Raw genomic sequence first — 19869 nt, forward strand, 5'->3', positions numbered from 1 at the left:
CACAGTGGAGGGAGAACTGGGGGAGAGATTTTGAGACAAATACTCACAGAGATGACCGCTTCAAAAGCGCTGTGGCTGTCCACCTCGTCTGTGATGTAGTTATAGGCTCGTACAAGTGCCACGCCTGCATCCTGCATGCCGTCTACGTCGTCTTCATCCGAAACTACAAACACCAGTCCGATTCTGGATCGCAGAGAGCAGCAAATTCAATAAAATTCACAGAATGCCCTTCCTTCTCCACCTACACATAATGCCTTATCCATAAAGGAAACACTTAACCCGTCCAGACTCGGTGAAACAACCTTTCATGTTGAGAGAGCTTCTTAGATTTAACTAGTTAAAGATGTTTCCAGGCTATATTTCTCTACCTGGCACAAACACCGACCTGAGTGGGATGTTGTTGGAGTAAAACATCTCTGCCACGCTCAGCAGTTCAGCAGCGTTCTCCTGGGTTGGATCCAGAATAATAACCTGCAAAAAGAAACAAAACATTGCTTTTCACACTGATTTAAACAGACTTAGTCTGCTGTTAATTACTCTACAGCACTCTTACGAGGTTGTGGAAGTTCTTGCGGATTTGCCTGATGACTCCTGGGAAAGTCGGTCTGAGCAGCTCCTGCACGTTGTAAGGCCACGAGCTGTACCTGTGGTCCGTCTCCAGGTTGTTGATCCACTAAAACAGGGGAAGCAAAGGAAAAGATTGACCAAAATTGTTGTTAAGTTGATAATAAATACTTATTTCTGACTTGTGATAGCTTTAACCAGGGACATAAATAGGAAGAATTTGATGAGTGAAGATTCCCCAGAGAAGGGATATTCTCCAGTGATCTTACACAGATGGCAGGGTTGCGAATATCAACTGCAAAATCAGAATCAGACGGCTGGACGTTGAGCTTCAGGATGTCGTGGATGTAGGGTGTCTCAATGAGGAGGGAACGAAGCCCCTCCATTACCCGTGCTTCACTGCGTAGCACGTCCAGCACACTGCCAGTAACAGTGAATAACAGGTTAGGTCATGGTTATCTGCAGCAGGTTCTCCAACTAAGCATTTACTTCTATTTTTAGAATACAAGAATAACTTAAATCTGGGCTAATTTCAGTCCCTAATGAGATCAAATGAAAAAAACTACAAACATTTTCCACAAACTGTTAAAAAGAAAAAATCAAATTTTTTTATATTACAAGAAAACATATGTGTCTACTTTGGATTTCAAGTGACTGTAAGGAAAATGAGATGCTGTAAGAAAATAAAAAAAAATATGCATGTGGCAAGCATTTGTATTTTCTTCTGAAACCCTGTAATAAAACCCAAAGCATGGTGGACAAAGGGACATGGTAGGCAGGATGGGGATAAAGTAGTAAAGAATTAAAGTTTAGATCACTGCTATAATCGTCATTCAAAATAGAGACAAAGTATGGTACAAACGAAGACTGGGCAAAGTGGCTTAAAAATCGAACCTCCCTCAAGTTTCATTTAAAACTTTTTCTTTTCATTAACCAGCTTTTATGTCAATCATTCCCTTTGTGAGATTACCTTAATTTAAAGGGCAACTGTGAAAATACATGAGTTCCATCATCAAAACAATGATTCACAACAAAGAATGGAAATATAACAAACTAAATGTTTGTAGCTAGTGGTGTTACACAGTCAGCTAATTTATCAGTTATAAATACACACCTAGGTGGAAAAAAGCGATGAACTGGGAAAAAAAAAAAAGAGATTTTCCCAAAATGTAATCTTTCTAAACAGATAATTTGATTTATTGATTTTATAGACTAATTTCCCAGTGAGGCCTGTGGTACCTCTGGGGGAGCTGCAGAGATTCACAGCTTAAATTGGAGACTCTGTCAAAAAAAATTTAACTTTCTCAAATGTAACTGGAAAAATCTAGCATCCATAAATTTAAACTATCATTGGCATCTGGGGGTTATAAACTGCTGTGATATTCCAATGTTATAAGCATTGGAATATCCCGGCGGTTAAAATGGAAAAAAACTATTCAAAGATGGCCTACATCCGTTCTGTGCTTATCATGTCTCCAGATGTGCAAAGTCGATGGAAACAAACCACCAAAAAAAAACAAACACAAGAAAATTTTCTGCTGATTTAGGTTGTCTGAAATCAAAATCACTCCACAGTTTTTTATATAATCTGTAAATAAAAATACTTTCATACCAAATACTATAATTATGTTCCTTATAGTTTACCCACAGTTATATGTTAGTCTTTTACTTTAAATGTTTTCTCAATTTGAATATCATGTATTGATTATCAACTAGGAAGGTTAACGCACTGAAGTAAGAATCACAGCCAAGTCATATCAGAGGCTGTTAGTACCTGAAGATGTCTTGTGTGTCCAGATTTATGTGCAGCCCGTTGATGAACAGGGCTGAGTCTCCAGGCTGCAATCCCAGCGTTCCTTTGAAAAACTACAGAGAGAAATGTCAAAAGTGACAAACGGCCTGTTCACATCAAACGCCGAAACTCCTCGTCTAACACCAGCCTGGCGGTTTGCATCGTGCAACGTCAAAAACCTCCCTTTGCACAGTCAATTATACTGTAAACTAGATGCAACGGTCATTGCGGTGCGGTAACGAGGCAGGCTGACGGCTCCAAACGAGGCCTGACAGCTCTGTTCAGTGTTTTTCTAGCAATCTGAGCCCACGCTATACAAATCTAATTATTAGAGAGAAAAAAATAAAAGGTGCGAGTGTCTGCTAGGCTAGGAAGAAATGTGAGTGTTTGTGTCTGTGGAGGAGAAAGAGGAGCTCCAAGTCATTCTGGCGCAGTCAAATCTCATTACGGAAAGACAAAGACATCAGATTAATCATACTTCAGGCACTGCAATTACAACAAGACATGATTAACACAAATATTGCTCATCCCAGTTAAGCTCTTCCTGTGTGTGTATGTGACAGAGAGAAGTGTCTGGAAGCAAGCTGGTGTCCAAACTGCTCCAATCAATAATCATTTCTTGCAGCAGGACGCACAGCGCCTGCTGAATGAATCACCGATTCAGTAATTAGGACGTCTGTCTGCACACCCCCGCCGCCGACCTGAACTCCTGTCTTCTGCACGCCGAGATAATGTGAGAGGAGCGCCAGGAGTCAGGAGGCGTGAGGAGGCAGAGTGAAGAGGCATCGACAGGGAACAAAAAAAAAAGAAGAAAAAGGGTGATTACCTGTTCCATTATTAGCAGGGCGATGCCAAACACGTCAAAAAATGAAAGCTTTTTCAAGTCAGAAGCTGTTTGCAATTCATCGCATAACAAAAGGTGACGAGAACAAACAACAACAGGAGGAGCAGTTCATATTTTGATATGTTTCCCTGCAGATTGAAGCTGGGAGGGCTGAGGAGCTCTGAGTGCGAGTTCAAGCTCTAATGATGCTCTTCTCTTTACTGGGTCATCATATCAGCAGGAAAACAAACACAGTGCTTGAAAAAGCATCCATAACCCTTGACCTTTTCCACGCTTTGTCACTTTAAAACCAGAAATGCAGATGTGTTTTCAATTACTGTGGCAGAAAGAAAATAAAACAATTTTTTAACTTTTAAAACCTTTTGCTGCATTAGCAGTTGGGAGACCTTTTAGGACAAGACTAATACTTTTTTTTTTTAAATCCATTTTCTTTACAAATTAACTGAAACTGTCAGAATGAATGAAGAGCATCTCTTTTAGGTCTTAAAACAGCTGTTTTCTAAATCCAACATGAATAGGCTTTAACTCTTTCATTCTACTACAGCTCTGTATGGATCAACATTCCCAGTTCCTGCAGAGGAAAAGCATTATGCTGCCACTACCGTGTTTCCCTGTTGTTTCCACTACATACATCATTAATAGTGTCTTTTTTACAAGTTTACGTTGCTCTCTAGACCGTGGCAAGCTTTGTGGCTTTTTTCCTGCAGCAGCTTTCTTCTTGCCAATCTTCCATCAGAGCTGAATGTGTAAAGTCATCATGTAATATTTGTCCACCAGATTCTCCTGCCTTAGCTCTGGATCTTTACATCTCAGTTTTAACCTGGTTCCTATGGGTTAAATTCCTGATTATTTGTTTTCTTGTTCAGCCTTTCAGTCCACATGGACGGCTATTTTTAGCCCAACAGATAGATTATAGATTGACTGAGCAGGTGAGCTGTTCTTAATGTGGAGTATTTTCAGATCTAATCCTGACCTGTTTGTTTCTTTCCCTGGTCCTCATGATGACTACTTCGCCAGAGTTTTCCAATAAGCCTATAAATGTTAAAAGCTTGATGCCAATGTTTCACACAGACAGATTTACCACCTTTGAAAGCAATTAGGTTATACTGGATGTAATTTGGGGGTATTAGCAAATTTCCACATTTGAAAACCCAATTTTTCTTAAGCTTTACAATGATGCATTACTTTGATTTTCTCTATGGCATAAAATCCATGTAAAACACATTGAAGATGTAATTGAAAAAGTCAAGGGTTGTGAATGCTTTTAAAGGTATTTCCTATTCGGCTTATCTTGAAATATTTACAAACTAGTAGTAAAAATATATTCAGTCTAAGAAACTAAAGCCAGATAAACCTTCCTTCTTTGTAGAATAAATGTCTATATATTTTATGTATATATAAAAAAAACCTGCAGCAATATTTCCCTTTAATTGGACTGCTTTATAAATGCTCTCATCAAAGTGAAAATGAGCACTGCAGGCATTTTTCCCCCTCAACCAGGATCCCTTGAGAGCCGAACGTGTGCAAATTGGAGGCGAAAAATAGCTCCTTACAGAGTTTTTATTCAGACAAAAAAGAAAAAAGTCCAAAATGCACCTGCTGCTTCTATACACTCAATTTAGCACTCAGCAGTTTCAATAAAGATGGTGTAAATTCTTCTAGCTCTTCTTTGAGTTTTCCTTTCAACTTCACATCTACCTTTCTCACGAGCAAACAAACCTCTAGATCACAACATTAACCCGACCTGGAGAAATAAAAATAAAGGAATAAAACATGTACATATACATATATACATACAAAACATGTATTCTTTTTAAAAGTCCAAAGAATATAAAGGATGGGGTGTGAACCACTATATAAGATGAATCGATAGCTGAAATAGTACTGAACCAAATTAGCGATCAAATTATCCTGTCCTGATGTATGGACCATCCAAGGCAAGACATTTTTTAAAAGAAGGTCCAACTTAAAGCAGAAGTTAAGCAAATATTGCACCAAAAATATACACATTTTTGCATTTAATGTGCATTTTAAAGATACTGGGAACAAAAAGGTGTTTTTACTACAAAATAAAAAGGCTTTAAAAGCTGATTCTACCACAAACCTGCACTAACAGAACCCTCCACTCTACAGTGCAGGTGTACATTTGTTAGCATTTCTTGTTAGTTTGACGAAAAAAAAAAAAACGTGTTTAATGAAATGTCTGCAGAATTAGCCACTCTTTTTATCCAAATATTCAAACAATTGTCATAAAAACAAAACAAAGACAGAATGATTATTTTCTAAATTAATCATTAGCTGCAATCCTTAAAATAAGCTGATCCTTGAAGTATTTTTAAAAAAATATAACCACTAATAAAAAAAGACACCTTATAATTATTTGGAAAGAAAACATTTTAGGGGCCTGATGGATGATCAGATGCATCGACCTCTTCCTCAAAGGAGGAAAAGTCTTTTCTAAACACAGAACGGGTTGAGCAAACATATAGCATAGCTTGTTAGCAAAGAAACTCAAATCAACAAACAGCAGATACCTTTAGGCTTTTTCCTGAGTATTTTGCCATATTTTGATAAAGATTGAATACCAGAAGCAGAACTATTACAGCGTTCTTTTGTCATCACTGAGTTTTAAAGAGCCTGACCTACCGATTCTAATTTTAGTTAATGTCAGTGGATATAAGGTAAATATAATAGGTTAAACTTCACCTTCAGTGTTCCAATTATATTTTACTGAATAACATTAAACAATACCAATCAAATAATTTAAAATTATTTCAACTGCAAATGATTTATGGCTCTCAAACAGCAATAAAACGATAATTCTGGTGATAAAACCACCAAGAATTAAGGGAACAGGCCAATTGATTGGTGAGCCCCTATTGGCAACATACGCTTCGATACATTCAAGACTTCTCAATCCATGTAAAACAATAATGCACCTTTTTTTCTTTTATGCATTACAGCCCTTAACAACAACAAAAAAAAAAAGATAAGGGTTTGCAGGTAAGCCTCAAGAAAGAAATGTGACGGTTTAATGAGTATAATTAAATTAGATCAGCTTGAATAGAAACACTAATTGCAGCAAAGAGATAAAATCCATAAACATCACATAAAATGTCCCCTTACATCCATTTTCTTTCAGGGTGTACTACACTGACAGCATAACATCAAGATAAAGCAATAAAAAAAAGATCACAGTTAAAATTCCTATTGAATTTTACCTGTACCTCCTGAAATCACAATAAAGAGTTTTTGTTAATATGAAAGACTTTGATGAAGAGGGTAATACCATTCACTAAAACAACAAATTGTATTTATTGTCTATAAATGCATCAAACAGCAACATGTACCTTTTGAGCCTTTAATAAGCAGATGGAAAATGAAGGGCTGTGCAAGATTGGGAACGTGTGTTTTGATGCATAAATGGGGATAATCTTTTAATCCATTTATCTCCTGTTTGAATACAGAAGGCCTATCATACAGCCTTGTTTTTATTATAGTCAAAGTTTAAATACAATAAATAAATCAAAATGAGTGAAATTCTGCAGGTTAAAGAACATAGAAATGTGGTATTGGCCACGAAAAGCCTGTCTGTTAACAGTTAGGGGAAAAATAGAAGAGGGAATAAAAAAATTGAGTAGAAGAAGAGAACAAATTCTACCTTCTGATTTTCCTCGATCTCTTTGCGGATTTCAGAGTTGACCACTGTTTTAGTGATCGATCTGTGAGAAGAAAAAGGCAAGAACGTGTTATTTCTACAAACTTTTTACTGACGGGGCTTATTGTGTAATATCTACTGCACCTGGCCTTGGTGGGGAAGTTCTGACTCAGGTCTTTCATGACATTGAGGGCATCAACAGTGGGAGCAGCAAGAATACGAGCTGCTGTCTGGAAACTCAGGTCTGGAGGAGGACAACGTGGAAAAGGAAGAGAAGCAAACAGAGAGGAGATGAGTTGATAAAAAAGAAAAAAAAAACATAAAACACGCAAGGGAGTATATATGATGTTAGATAAGTTGAAAGGGTTGAGCTGTTGCAAAATAACTTGTCTGACCACAACTTTGGAAAATAAAAACTTTATAACCATTCAAAGTCATTTTTGCAACTTAGATCTGATTTAACCTGATCCTTTAACTTTTGAAGTGGATTAACTATTTACACTGAAGCTTGTACAAATTACATTATAATAAAGTAGATACCATCTCTATGAACTAAAATATCTGTGGAAAGTTTCAATTTCAATCAATATAAGTAATGCAGTTTAAAAAATCACTCTCATGTATTATTCACAACAAAACTAATAGGTTTGGAACTACCATTTCTGTTCATTAATGGCTTAACGCTGAAGATAATACAAAATTCAGTTCCTCAGAAAATTAGACCATTATATAAGACCAACTCTCAATCAATTTTAATGCAGAAATGTTTTGCTCTGGGTAACAAAACCTGCTGACTTGACAGCTAACCGGCAAATGTGGAGAGATCCTCACAGAAGAAGTTGTATGCAGAACATTATTGGAAAGTTCAGTGGAGGGAAAAGGAGCACTTTTAACTGCAGCCTTGAGAGGATTGTAGGGTTGTCAAAAGTATCGAAACTCAAAAAAGTATCGATACTGAAATGTTGTATCCGGATACAATACTAGTTTTTAAAAGTATCGATACAGTGCCGTCACCAGTGGCACCTAAGCAGTCATTCATCTAAAGTGCAGAATATAGGACAATGCACTTTCAGAACACTGTGTGATTGAATAATTCTGTGCTCTTTTCAGTTTCAGACTTTTTTTTTGTAAGAGGTGCAGCTGCTGAGAATTATTTTTGTTTCTTAACTGGTTTGGCTAGTGTCATTGTTATGTGTGCAAAGCATAGCCAAGGAAGGAACACTTAATTTGAATTTTATAAGTTTTTTATCAAGCTTGCTTAATATTATGCACAGCATACAACCTTTATTGTGTCTATTTATTGTATTTTATTTATTAATGAAAATATTTCTGTTGAATTTTGGAGTCTTTGTTTTTATCCTTGTGGTATCGAAAATGGTATCGAGTATCGAATATTTTCCTTAGTATCGGTATCGAGTTGAAAATTTTAGTATCGTGACACCCTAGAGGATTGTGAAGCAAATACTTGAATAGATTGTGGCCGATATCAGTTCAAATCAGAGCTGCAGTTTACAAGAAAAAATAAACACCTCATGCTTTCTTCCATTGATAAACATTAACTAAGAATGAAGAATTAACTTTTAATTTTCCTGCAGGACCTGTACACATTGCCAAAAGTACAAATACCTGCTTTTATGGTGATAGTAGTACTGTGCTTGATGGGCTACGCTGAAAAAAATAATGCAACCGCTTTTGGTATTTACTTAATCATATGTAGTTACTGTAACACAATTGTTTTATGTCCTACACTGCTAACACAAAACAACTGTGTTAAAATAACTAAACATGATTAAGTTAATGCCAAAAAATGGTTGCATCATTTTTTTTTCAGAGTAACAAATTGGCCTTATTTGAACCCTGCAGATAAACTATTGCGTATTATCAGGACGAAGATGAAAGACACCAAAGTGTACTGAGTTTTTCATTAGCTGTAAACCATAAACATCACACTGATTTGAAACAAAGTCCTAAAATACAACCCTGAGTAATGATGCTATAGATTGGCTTTAATACATTGGACAGACTTACTGAAACTTTCCTTTTTTTTTTTTTAACTATCTTCATAGGTTCAATTATTTACGAGAAATTTTTCAGACTAAAGCCTGAAGCAGGACTGACTTAACGACATCAATAGTTTCATGTATTTATCCTAAGCAAATATATTTATTAAGCATAATTGTCATTATTAGCTAAAAAAAGACCAACATAACCATAGAAAATAATTATCTTCTCAACAGAGGCCAAAAATTTAATGATAAATTAATGACTGCTTTGAATCAAAACAATAAGGTTGACTTAATTATTCAAATGAGTCTAAACTTGTTTTAAATGTTAAGAATCTGTTTACTCTGCTGTTGAAGCAGGATAACCATAAAAAAAAAAAACTGCTGGTCTGGCAACAGAAAACAAATTCCTTAGACTATGTGTGAAGCAAACATGTGCGCATTGAGGGCGAGGCTTTCCAAGGAAAGAAAGGATGCAGGGAGCTTTATTTCAATGCAGTGAGCCTCTCGGTAATGGTGTTGTAGGCTGTGATTATTAGCCCCTGGAGGTCTTCCACTCTTTGTAAACAGGCTGAGCTAATGAGCCCCAGTGGGTTAGAAGATAAAGACAGGCGCCCCCGTGTCAGTCTGACAGTTGAGCTCAGCCTGCTCATCCCCTCACATCCTTTATTCCACACAATCAAAGCAGCTCCATCCCCGCATCCTGACCATACCCCACGATAGATAAATCTTTAGTGCCTGTAAGGATTATTTAAAAATGGAGTAAAAAAAAAAAAGAAATTAAACCAGCATATGCAAAAAAAAAAAAATCTCAATCTGTAAAGGTATAAAATGCAGCAGACAGCCTGCTCATATTTTAAACATCTTATACCTCAGATGTACTCAGAGGGAACAGGCATCTGCACTAATTAAAGTTCTGCTGCTGGTTTAAATTACTGATGAGATCGTTTCATTGTTGGAGCAACAAAAGGTTATCATTTGCCTTTGTTTATGTTTAATCACGATCGAAGCATCAGGTAAGAAAAAAAACCACAACAATATACTTATAAGAACATTAGCATGGAGGGGAGGAAATGCAAATCATCTCATTGGGAAATGTTTTATTAAGAGCTTTGTCAAATTGAAATAAAGAACACCGAAAATGCTTTGGACCGGAATATTAAAGAGATATTTAAATGCAAAAAGTGTTTTCAGCATGTTGCTGTTGCTGCTGCTGCAAATTGGACTAAAGTTTTTCTTCTTAAAGGGTAATTAAATAACAAGGAATCTAGAGTATAAAACTGTGGCGCCTTGCAAAATGATTAGAGCTGCAGTATATTAAAAACTCCAGCAATGACCCCATTACTGATAGACTTAGCAGCAAAGACTGAAAAAAAACTTACATTTGGCTCATTTATATATGATCTTTAGTATCTCGAGAAACATAACCTACATGTTGAAACCCTTATTGCTAGAGTTGAAGGAGTTGCAAGCATCACCAGTCTTTGTAAGTTACATACAACAATAAGTTGCTACAGCTGCTTCCAAGGAAGCTTTTTGTAGCCTTTAAAAAAATAGCATTAAGCTGTTATCATGCTTTGAGTTTAGACTGATATTGACATGATAAGATATCAGCATGCATCATACAACTTTTATTTCTTGTGTTATGATGTGGAAGAGGTTGATCAAGTGATATCACTCAAGCAGAGAATAACAGTCAGCAATGATGGGTACGAGAACAAGCAACCCATGCATTGTTATTGTAATCAATGGGTTATACAAACTACAAACTTAAACATCAAAATACTTTTAAACACAGCTGCAATATCTTTTTTTTGGTCTTAAAGGTATAGCGGAGGATCTTGTTTGTCTGGGTTGATCGTCTAAATAAGTGGTCCTCCTAACTGTCAATCATTCTGGTGATATGTTTTCATAAGGCCGTCCTACGTGCTCGTCCCAATTTTCAGTTACCGGAGGTGATTGTGACATAGTGGAAACATTGCAAATCTAAGTACCGTATTTTCACGACCATAAGGCGCACCGTACTAAAAGGCGCAGTCTCAGTTATGTGTCCCATTTCTGTATTTAACACACACATAAGGCGCACCGGACTATAGGGCGCGTTTTTTATACACAGGTACATGTCCTCTACTACCTTTAAATACCTCTACTGCGTATTTAAAAATACAGCGGGGGCAAAACTGAGTATGACTGTGCTTTATTCATGTATTTATTACAAAGTATTAATCAAACCTGGGAGCTGGCCGTGAGACAGACACATCGCAGATGACACAGCGCTGTGATCGCTCCTAAATTAACTTAAAATCCTGAAACCTGCCGACGGAATTTGTTCGCTTTTATTACCGGTATCCTGGTGCCTGCAGTTTAAATTATTTAGATGAAAAACACCTGCCAGCCACCGCGTGAACCCGAGGCGACCAGGCCCAGAGGCTGCTGTTGAAGGGATTTCTGCTGTCGGTGTACCACTGGTATGTGGGGGTCTGAGCGCCTCCGACAGAAATAGATAATCTGGATGAACTGACTGCAATTATTAAGTTTTCAGGTGGACTTTCTCACTTAAAAACATATTAAAACTACTTTATTCCCACTGATCACAGCAAATATAGCTGCAAGATTTAGATTATTTAGATGAAAAACACCTGCCAGCCGCCGCGGTGAACCCTGCCCAGATGCTGCTGTTGAATTAAGTTTTCAGGTAGAAAAATAGAGCGGGAGCAAAACTGAGTATGTATGTGCTTTATTCATGTATTTATTACAAAGTATTAATCAAACCCATCAAAGTCATCATCCTCTGTTTCTGAATTAAACAGCTGCGCTAAATCAGACATGCCAATTTCCCCTTCGCTGTCAGAGTCACTTTCCGTGCCGGGCGGCTCCTCGGAAATGATGCCGGCTTTTGTGAAAGCTTGAACAACAGTGCCAGCAGACACGTTAGTCCAAGCATCTACAATCCATCCGCAAACGGTGGCGTAACTTGCCCGGCGCTGCCTTCCACTTATCGTGAAACTATGGTCTCCGTCTGTCACCCATCGCTCCCACGCCGCTGGCAGCCTTACTTTGAACGGCCGGTTCACACCGATGTCGAGCGGTTGAAGTTCCTTTGTCAGACCTCCCGGGATAACGGCGAGCACAGCGTATATTTTTTTCCACCATGTTTTTCACATCAGCTGTGAGATGGGCACGCATGGAGTCACACATTAAAAGCGATGGTGATGCGTGGAAAAAACCACCTGGTCTCCTCACATACACCTGCCTCAGCCACTCTTTCATCATCTCCTCATCCATCCAGCCCTTTCATTTGCTTTTAATATCATATGTCATCAGAGCGATGTGTCGTCTCACAGCCAGCTCCCAGATCAGCTTCTCTGATTGGTTGATGCGGCGCTTCCAGCAGCAAAACTTCAATTTTTCCATCTCGAGCAGCAGCAGCGCGTTGGCAGGGCGCTCCCGACGCGCTGCGCCTGCTGCTCAAAACGCGCTGCGGGACCTTTTGCTGCGTCTATACGCTCGTCAACCGTTGACTTTGCATGTAAACTCGCTGCTTCTGCTGCACCTGCTGCGTCCGGTTCACAGCGAGCACAGCATTAATTTGTTTCACCATGTTTTTCACATCAGCTGTGAGATGGGCGCATGGAGTCACAGATTAACAGCGATGGTGATGAGTGGAAAAAAAACCACCTGGTCTCCTTACATTCACCTCCCTCAGCCACTCTTTCATCATCTCCTCAATGAGGTGGTCTCAAAAGTCGCAGTTGCAACACACATAGGGCGCACCGCACCAAAGGGCGCACCGCACATTTTGAGGGGAAAAAAAGACGTTTATGTGCGCCTTATAGTCGTGAAAATACGGTAAGCTTGTATGAGCGATGCAAAATGCAACTGTTAAACAGAGCAAGCACGAGGAGAAATGGGCTTGTGCATGCTCTCGTATGCGTTTAATAGACGTTGCCTCTCGGGAGCGGGTACATGGCTGTGATTGTGCTTGTTTTTTTTTTTAAATCTTCCCCTACAACTTTAATAAAAAGTACAGCAACACCAGTAACATCATGGCAAAACTATCGGTAAGCAGAGACAGCAGTTGCTTACGGGCCTATGACCTCTTAGGGGCCCCTTCACTGACACCTGGTAGGCCCCCTACATAATTGTATAATAGGACGTCTCTTTGCAGATGCAATGGTGGGTGTTCGATAAGCATCTTCCTGAAATGAGTTGTTGGAGCTTAGGATAACATGTGTTGGTGCGCTATCACCAATGGTTCCATTCAAGGTGCGCAGTCACAATTTTTTCATGTGTGATTTGTGATCATATACTACTGAGAATTGCATAATTGTATCTTCTTGGCCGATTTATGGAACTGTTGCCATATCCTGAACCTTTATCATGTGTTGTACTTCATATGGGGCCCACCCAGATAATGTTGCTTACTAGGGGTGTAAATCAGACCCATCATGGCGATTCGATTCAGTATCAATTTCTTGATCCAATGATTTGATTATTTCGGATACTCCAGAATCCACCATTGTCTGTCTTGCCTATTGTTTACACGAGTGTTTGTGTGCAAGTGGAAAGAGGATAGTGGCTAAAGGAAGTGAGGTAGGAGGGCGAAATAGGTTTAGCGCCACTGCAGCGCAGGAGTCAGAATTACGTCCAGGAGCAAATAGATAAAAATAGACCGGATGAAAAAAAAAAACATGAATCGATACTCTTGCAGACGTGTCGATGCATCGGATCGTCCGCTGTTGGATCGATGCATCGATACAAAATGTATATGATTTACAACCCTATTGCTTACGGGCCTATTGTTGTGTCGTTACGCCATTGATTAACATCACCTTTTGTTTCTCTGTTTGCAGATGCTGTTGTGATCTTGTTGGCATGAAATGCTGCAGCAGACCAAATGATGGAGCTTCTATCAGTTTGCACATACTGGAGATGTTAGGGTTCAGGCCAGTATAATCTGATATTTTTTTTTTGGCTGACACAGGAGTGATCTCTGATATCAATATTGGACGGGAACGTTCCCCATGAAAAGGACCGGATTAGAGCTGGCAGTAACATCTGACAGTCAGTCAGTACGGCTGCTCTGATGTTTGTTTTAGCCAGATAGAGCTTTTTTTTTTTTAAGCATCCAGTCATACAGCAGGAAATTAGATAATTAAAGATTATTTGCTGTTGGTTAAAAAGAAAGAGACAATGACTTGGAAGGAGACCCACCTTGCATTTGCCAGACTTTCAGAGGTGCCATTTCATTTGTGCTTTCGACTAAATGCTTCCTCAACTCCTTCAGCTGTTCCTTCAGCTCCGGATAGAGGGTCCTGGCAAGGAGAGAGCAGAGCATATAGGAAATAAACTGAACTTGTAATTAAAAGAGAGAATAGTTGGAACCAAAGACTGATTTAGTTATTTGCAGGTTAGCTGAGCAGAGATATGGTCAGCGCTTCAAGGGAATTAAGTTTGCAGAATAAAGAGGAAAAAAAAAGAAAATGAGGAGAAAAAAAAAGGAAAAAGCTTGGCAGGAATTAATACTGTTGGAAGAAAACCAAGCTTGTAAAAATTTATCACAGCCCAACACAAAAATACTCACTTCAGTTTGCCAAAAAGGAATCCCTGGACCTCGTCCACTGGATCGTTCTCCCCAATCACTGTAGCATTCACCTCCGCCCCTGAAAGCAAAATCAATTAACTGGTTATTCATGTCAGGACTGCTCAGTGACTGCTGTAAGCAGAGGAGTGTGTTTATTGTTGGAGACTACGCACCTTGAACTTGTGTGTCATCCTTTGCCTTATATTCCTGGCTCTTAATAGCCAGCTCTACTCCGTACCCCGACAGGTACACTTTGTTTTCATTAGGTTTCTGGAAGGAAAGGAGGTTTCGGTACAAGTAAAATATCTGTCATCAAATGTCTACACTTTTGTTACAGCAAATAACAATAAATTCTGTAAAAGAAAACTATAAAAAAATACAGATTTTTTTCCCATTACATCATTTCAATACCAATATACATTTAAAAACTATTCATTTCAAATTTAGTCTGTCCATCCAGATGGGTTGTGTAGGCTAAACCTTATGTTGTGCAAATACTCTTATGATATATTTGACCCAATTTCTGTCTTTCCAAAACTTGTTTATCTTAACTTGTCCTCCTAACCGGTTAAGCCATTAAATTCACTTTAAAAAGAAAAATAATCTGACTTCAACAGATTTAAAGTACAGATAAGCCGTTATTTAACACCTTACCCATCCAATAAATGGTAACAAACTGGCCTTTTCTATTTAAGCGGAAAAACTTGATGCATATCAAACAGATGGTGAGAATAATTTAGCATAATCAGAGGGAGAAAAAAAATCGACATCAGCTGTATTTGAATGTGAGAAAGAAAGAAAAAACCTCCAAATTCAACTTGGCATGAAAAACGGGAGAAACACACTTCATCCCAGGTGTAAATGAGAAGCCAGATTAAGCAGCAGGATTTCTTTTTTAGCTCCTTCTGAAAACAGTGAAAAAAAGGTTCACTTAAATAATCATTTTACCATTTGTTCTCTAATGTGGACATCTGGTATATTGGCCTGTTTTTATAAAGCGATTCTCACGTATTTTTGCTTATTAAAAGCCCTCTCTTAAAGCCACACCCACCAGTTTATACAGTGGAGTCAAATCAGAGTTCCTCTGTTGACCAGCAGAAGCAGCACAGAAATAAATTCATGTTTGAGTAAAAAAGTTCATACAGTGTTTTGGTTTTAAGGAGTTTGATTTCAATGAGGCATCAACAATTATCCAAATGAATGAGCCTGACTTGCTTTTTGCACTCAGAAAATGAAATCATGTTATGTATACGAGTTTTAACTAAGAGATAAACAAATCTTTACGATTTCCTATAATATCAACACAACATTAGACCAGAGGAACATTGCTTTCGAGCGTGTATGAGCACCTACAGCCACATAGTGACGAAGCACATAAGCTGCTGAGCCTTGACTGACACTGGTTGTCAGGACTTGGTGGAACCTCTGGAAATCTGGTTTCCCAAACTCAGCGTAGAGGATGACAACAGGAACATCTGGATCTGAGCCCGGGTATCTATGGTCCCCTTTGAAAAGGTATGGCTTTGGTCTGAAACGGGGGTGATTACGTCACATGACTAGTCAGCAAACGGCGGATTCAAAGACCACTGTAGATTCAGCTTTACCTTTGCTGTGCCGTTTTCAGGAGTGTCACCAAGCTTTCCGGATCACAGGACTTCTCTCCATGGACGCTGATAAAAGCTGAGCACCCAGAAGGAGGATGCTCAGTGGACGCAATCTAATACAACAATGGAAAGACACAATAAAGAATACGGTAATGATGTCGCTTACAGGCAAGCGGCTTTTAAAACCTAAACACTTCTAATGTTACCTGCTGGAAGGAGTGCACTGTGGCAGAGTAGGCTCTCAGAGAGAGGGCAAACTTCAGCATGTTCAGCTGGACGGAGCTAAGCAGAGCACTGGCTTTCTTCACAATCAGCTCATAGTAAGCTTGATCTGTGTCTGTGGGATAAAATGACTGATATTCAATTATGCTCCAAGGCTTTACTTAAAAAGCTTAAAACCAATAAGATAGTGTTAGAAACATGGAACTGGCGAACAAACTTGTTTGCACAGATGTTTTTATCAGTTAGCGCACCACAGCGCAAGGCATAGCTGTGGCATTAAAGGGATAGACAAGAGACCTATAGTGACTCTGGAGGAGCTGCAGAGACGAGGTGGAGAGGACCTCTTAACTAGACCACTAATAAGTCATATGTCCCGAAGATAGGACCTTCATTATAGAGTAAAAAAGACAGTTTTGATAAACAGAAAACCAAAAAAACTCTAATGTAGGAAACAAAAACAAACAAAAAAAAACTCTTAAGACTGCATCTTCCACTGTGTTGTACCAAAAGAAAATATTTTTTAAATCCTTTTTTTAAATGAAACCCACTTTACTCATCAATACGCCGGAAACCAGAACAATCTACATTTTTAAATCATTGGTTATGGACCCCCGGTTTAGACCCTCCCTGTCCAAAGTTGGTTTCAAGTGCAGACCAATTACATATTTAAAGCCAGAGCATCCTTTTTTTGTTCTTTGCTCTACACACATTGATACTGAGTCACAATCGACTATTGGAAGACAATGTGCACAAATTATGCCATTACATTTTTAAAAGCACTATGCTTTTTGCATTTAGACAATAAACCTGAGGGCGCCCTTCTGCCATATCGAGTTTGAAAGAAGAATAGGAAAAATGTCCATTTGTAGATGTAAAAGGCAGAATAGACATGCCCTCTAAAAGAGTTGCAGCTGCACTTCCAATTAAAAGTTCAAGAAAACAATAACTCATAAGGATCTAACATAAATAAACACATTTTTCAACACTTGTGATTAGAGTGTAACAAACATATAATAGTTCAAGACATCTCAATTCTTATATCAGCTCACAGTGTGTTAATTTGTCTCCCCTCTCTAAACCATCACACCACTTTTCTTCTGTCAGAGAAGCTGTGACCCAGCTGCTTTTCTCAGAGACGTTTTTCAAGCTCCTTTATGTCACACTTCTGCCTGCACAGGTACTCAGTCAAAAACACTGACGATGCTAATTACTTCTAAGATGCAGCCCAAGTATGAGATTGAGAAGGTCCCTGAACAGTAACTGTAAATGCAATCTGGTCTGAAGAGTTTACATTACCATCGTGCTCTCCTTCGATGTTTTGATTGGCCTCAACAAAATCCCAGAACTTATCGTGGCTCTCCTCGGCTAGAAACTCACTGGAAAAGAACATTTTCATAAGAAAAAACAAGGACTTGGTCTGATAACTTTTTTTTTTATGGATCTGAAATATTTCAAAAAGGTACAAAGAAGAAAAACAAGGCCATACAGGTCATATAGCAGAGTTAATAAGAAAATCTTATGGGTTTTTTAAGCAGACGGTGTCTAAGACAGTATATCACACTAAGTTGCCATAGGGGACAGATATAGACTGACTTTAGAGATAAAGCTCTTAAAGTACAGTGACCAGTTCGTTACAGTGCACAGTGATTACCTGGCCTCCAGCAGCAGAGGGGTATCAGCCCATTTGGTTGTAAGAGTGGTGGTGATGGCTTTTGAATCAGCAGCGCTGGAAACGGGAGAGAACGGCGACAGCAGCAGGACACACAGAAGCCACATCCTCACACCTATACCAGAGGAACACAGTAAATGGAGGAGGGGACGAATAATCAAACCCTTATGCAACAAAGACCTAAAACATACAACTGACTTCAAATAGATTTACAGAATGTGGAGCAACCAAACAAAAAAAGATTACACAGTGAGATGAGGGAACAACTGAGCTATTGGATCATAGTTTTTAAGCTGAAAAGCACTGTAACATACTCTCGAGCACAGTGGTGGCAGCATCATAAAGTGGATGGATTAACAACATCTGACCCCTTCCTCAGTAATGTTTGGTTAATGTGGGCATAGTGATCTCACTCAGATGGTCTGTATAATGTGAAGAGTTGAAGAAGATTAAAATTCAAAAGGCGGCTCCACTTAGTGGATATACAGGTAGACCGATTTATAGAGTGGCTGATATTTTGGACCAATATTGTCGGCCGATTCATGCATGCTTTCGCCGATTCATTTGTGCATTCAGCAGCTGTGCCTGAAGATCACATTAAGAGCATGCAGTGCAGCTCTGTCCATCAGCATCGGTCTTAAAAAAAACCTGCATCTGTGTCCATAAGAACAAATTCATGATCCATTCTACATTTTTCAACGAATATTGATTAAAATAAATTCAAGTTTGAGTTATCAGTGAAGCACACACAAAAAAATAACCCTCAGAAAAGTTAAAGGATATAATTTATGATTATATTAATGCCCATGAAGAGTAGAAAGTGCTCATATTTCATATTTGGTTTCTCTGCTATAAGTTATGTCATTATTTTGCAACATTTTCAGACATTCTTATGCAGTTTGAGATAACAGTGCTCCATTTAGCTTTAATGGTGACAGAAAAGTGACTGCTTTAAGTGAACCTTTCACCTAGTCACAAGAAGCAACAAATTAAGATTTATTTTATGGCTTCAGTCTCCTGCAGTCATTCCACAGATCAGGCACTTCTTTGCTTTACTGTTTCTAAAAAAGCTCCTGCCTGCAGTGCAGTAAGACCAGCCAGTCCACTCTTTTTGCTTTTGCCACAATATAGACAAAGTATTTACTCAGCAGTTACAGCTTCATACAGTTTGCTCTTTCCTCCAACTCTAAAGTGAAATTACACTGAGCCCTGGAAACCTGGACAACAGAGTAATAATACATTTTAAAGCTTTGAAGAATGTTCTCTACAAAGTCCCCTGCAATGCTGTCAAAACTAATTCTGGCATAACCAGCCCACTCACACATAGAGTAAACCTAATCTGCAATTGGCAGCAGTATGCCAGTGTGGTATTGCTGCTGCTTACCCATGATGGGCAACTGTTAGAGAAAACTACAGTCTCTAAATGGTTAAAACAAAGTTATGACTGTAAGAAAATATATTAATATCCCCATTTTGAGCTTTAACTGGGTCATTCTAACACGCAACTGCACTTTAATCTAGCCCATCTCTTAAGAGATCTGGCTTCATGTTGTTGTCCTGCTGAAAGGTAAACCTCTGAAGTCTTTAAATTAGCAATACATCAAATATCACCATTGGATGGGCTGATGAGCACCGTCTGTAGACCAAAAAAAGAGGTGTAACAAGCAACGCCTCTCTCTACCTTGCCTGTTGCCTCTTCTGCCCATATTTTTAAAGGATAAATACACATTAAACTGGTCTCCCCTTTCAGAATACCAATGTAAGTAACTCATAACTTCATAATGTTGTTAGCAAGATAACTTTATTTTGCCAAAAGGTGAACAGGTGATAATTTCAATCCACTGGGCTTCTGCCATTTTGTTCCTAATCTCTGAGTTCACATAGATGTACATGTGCGAGCAGCCAGCCTACCTAGCCTGCTTGTAAAGG

General features: G+C 38.6%; 1 protein-coding gene across 4 annotated transcripts in view; it reads right to left on the reverse strand.

Moving 5' to 3' along the window:
• uggt1 (UDP-glucose glycoprotein glucosyltransferase 1) overlaps positions 1–19869 on the reverse strand; it is a 41964-nt gene that overhangs the window by 20639 nt on the left and 1456 nt on the right. For all 4 annotated transcript variants that reach the window (XM_038273456.1, XM_038273451.1, XM_038273444.1 and 1 more), the window contains exons 2-16: positions 17923–18055; positions 17568–17647; positions 16256–16386; positions 16050–16162; positions 15799–15973; positions 14619–14715; positions 14446–14524; positions 14076–14176; positions 7003–7102; positions 6862–6922; positions 2339–2430; positions 834–984; positions 554–673; positions 386–471; positions 48–183 (exon numbers count right to left, since the gene is read on the reverse strand). In XM_038273456.1, the coding sequence (XP_038129384.1) occupies positions 48–183; positions 386–471; positions 554–673; positions 834–984; positions 2339–2430; positions 6862–6922; positions 7003–7102; positions 14076–14176; positions 14446–14524; positions 14619–14715; positions 15799–15973; positions 16050–16162; positions 16256–16386; positions 17568–17647; positions 17923–18055 (1655 nt within the window). The remainder of the gene's footprint in view (positions 1–47; positions 184–385; positions 472–553; positions 674–833; positions 985–2338; positions 2431–6861; positions 6923–7002; positions 7103–14075; positions 14177–14445; positions 14525–14618; positions 14716–15798; positions 15974–16049; positions 16163–16255; positions 16387–17567; positions 17648–17922; positions 18056–19869) is intronic.

The sequence above is a fragment of the Cyprinodon tularosa genome, unplaced genomic scaffold, assembly GCF_016077235.1.
Source record: "Cyprinodon tularosa strain WSP-4 unplaced genomic scaffold, ASM1607723v1 ctg120, whole genome shotgun sequence".
In the NCBI taxonomy this organism is placed as follows: domain Eukaryota; kingdom Metazoa; phylum Chordata; class Actinopteri; order Cyprinodontiformes; family Cyprinodontidae; genus Cyprinodon; species Cyprinodon tularosa.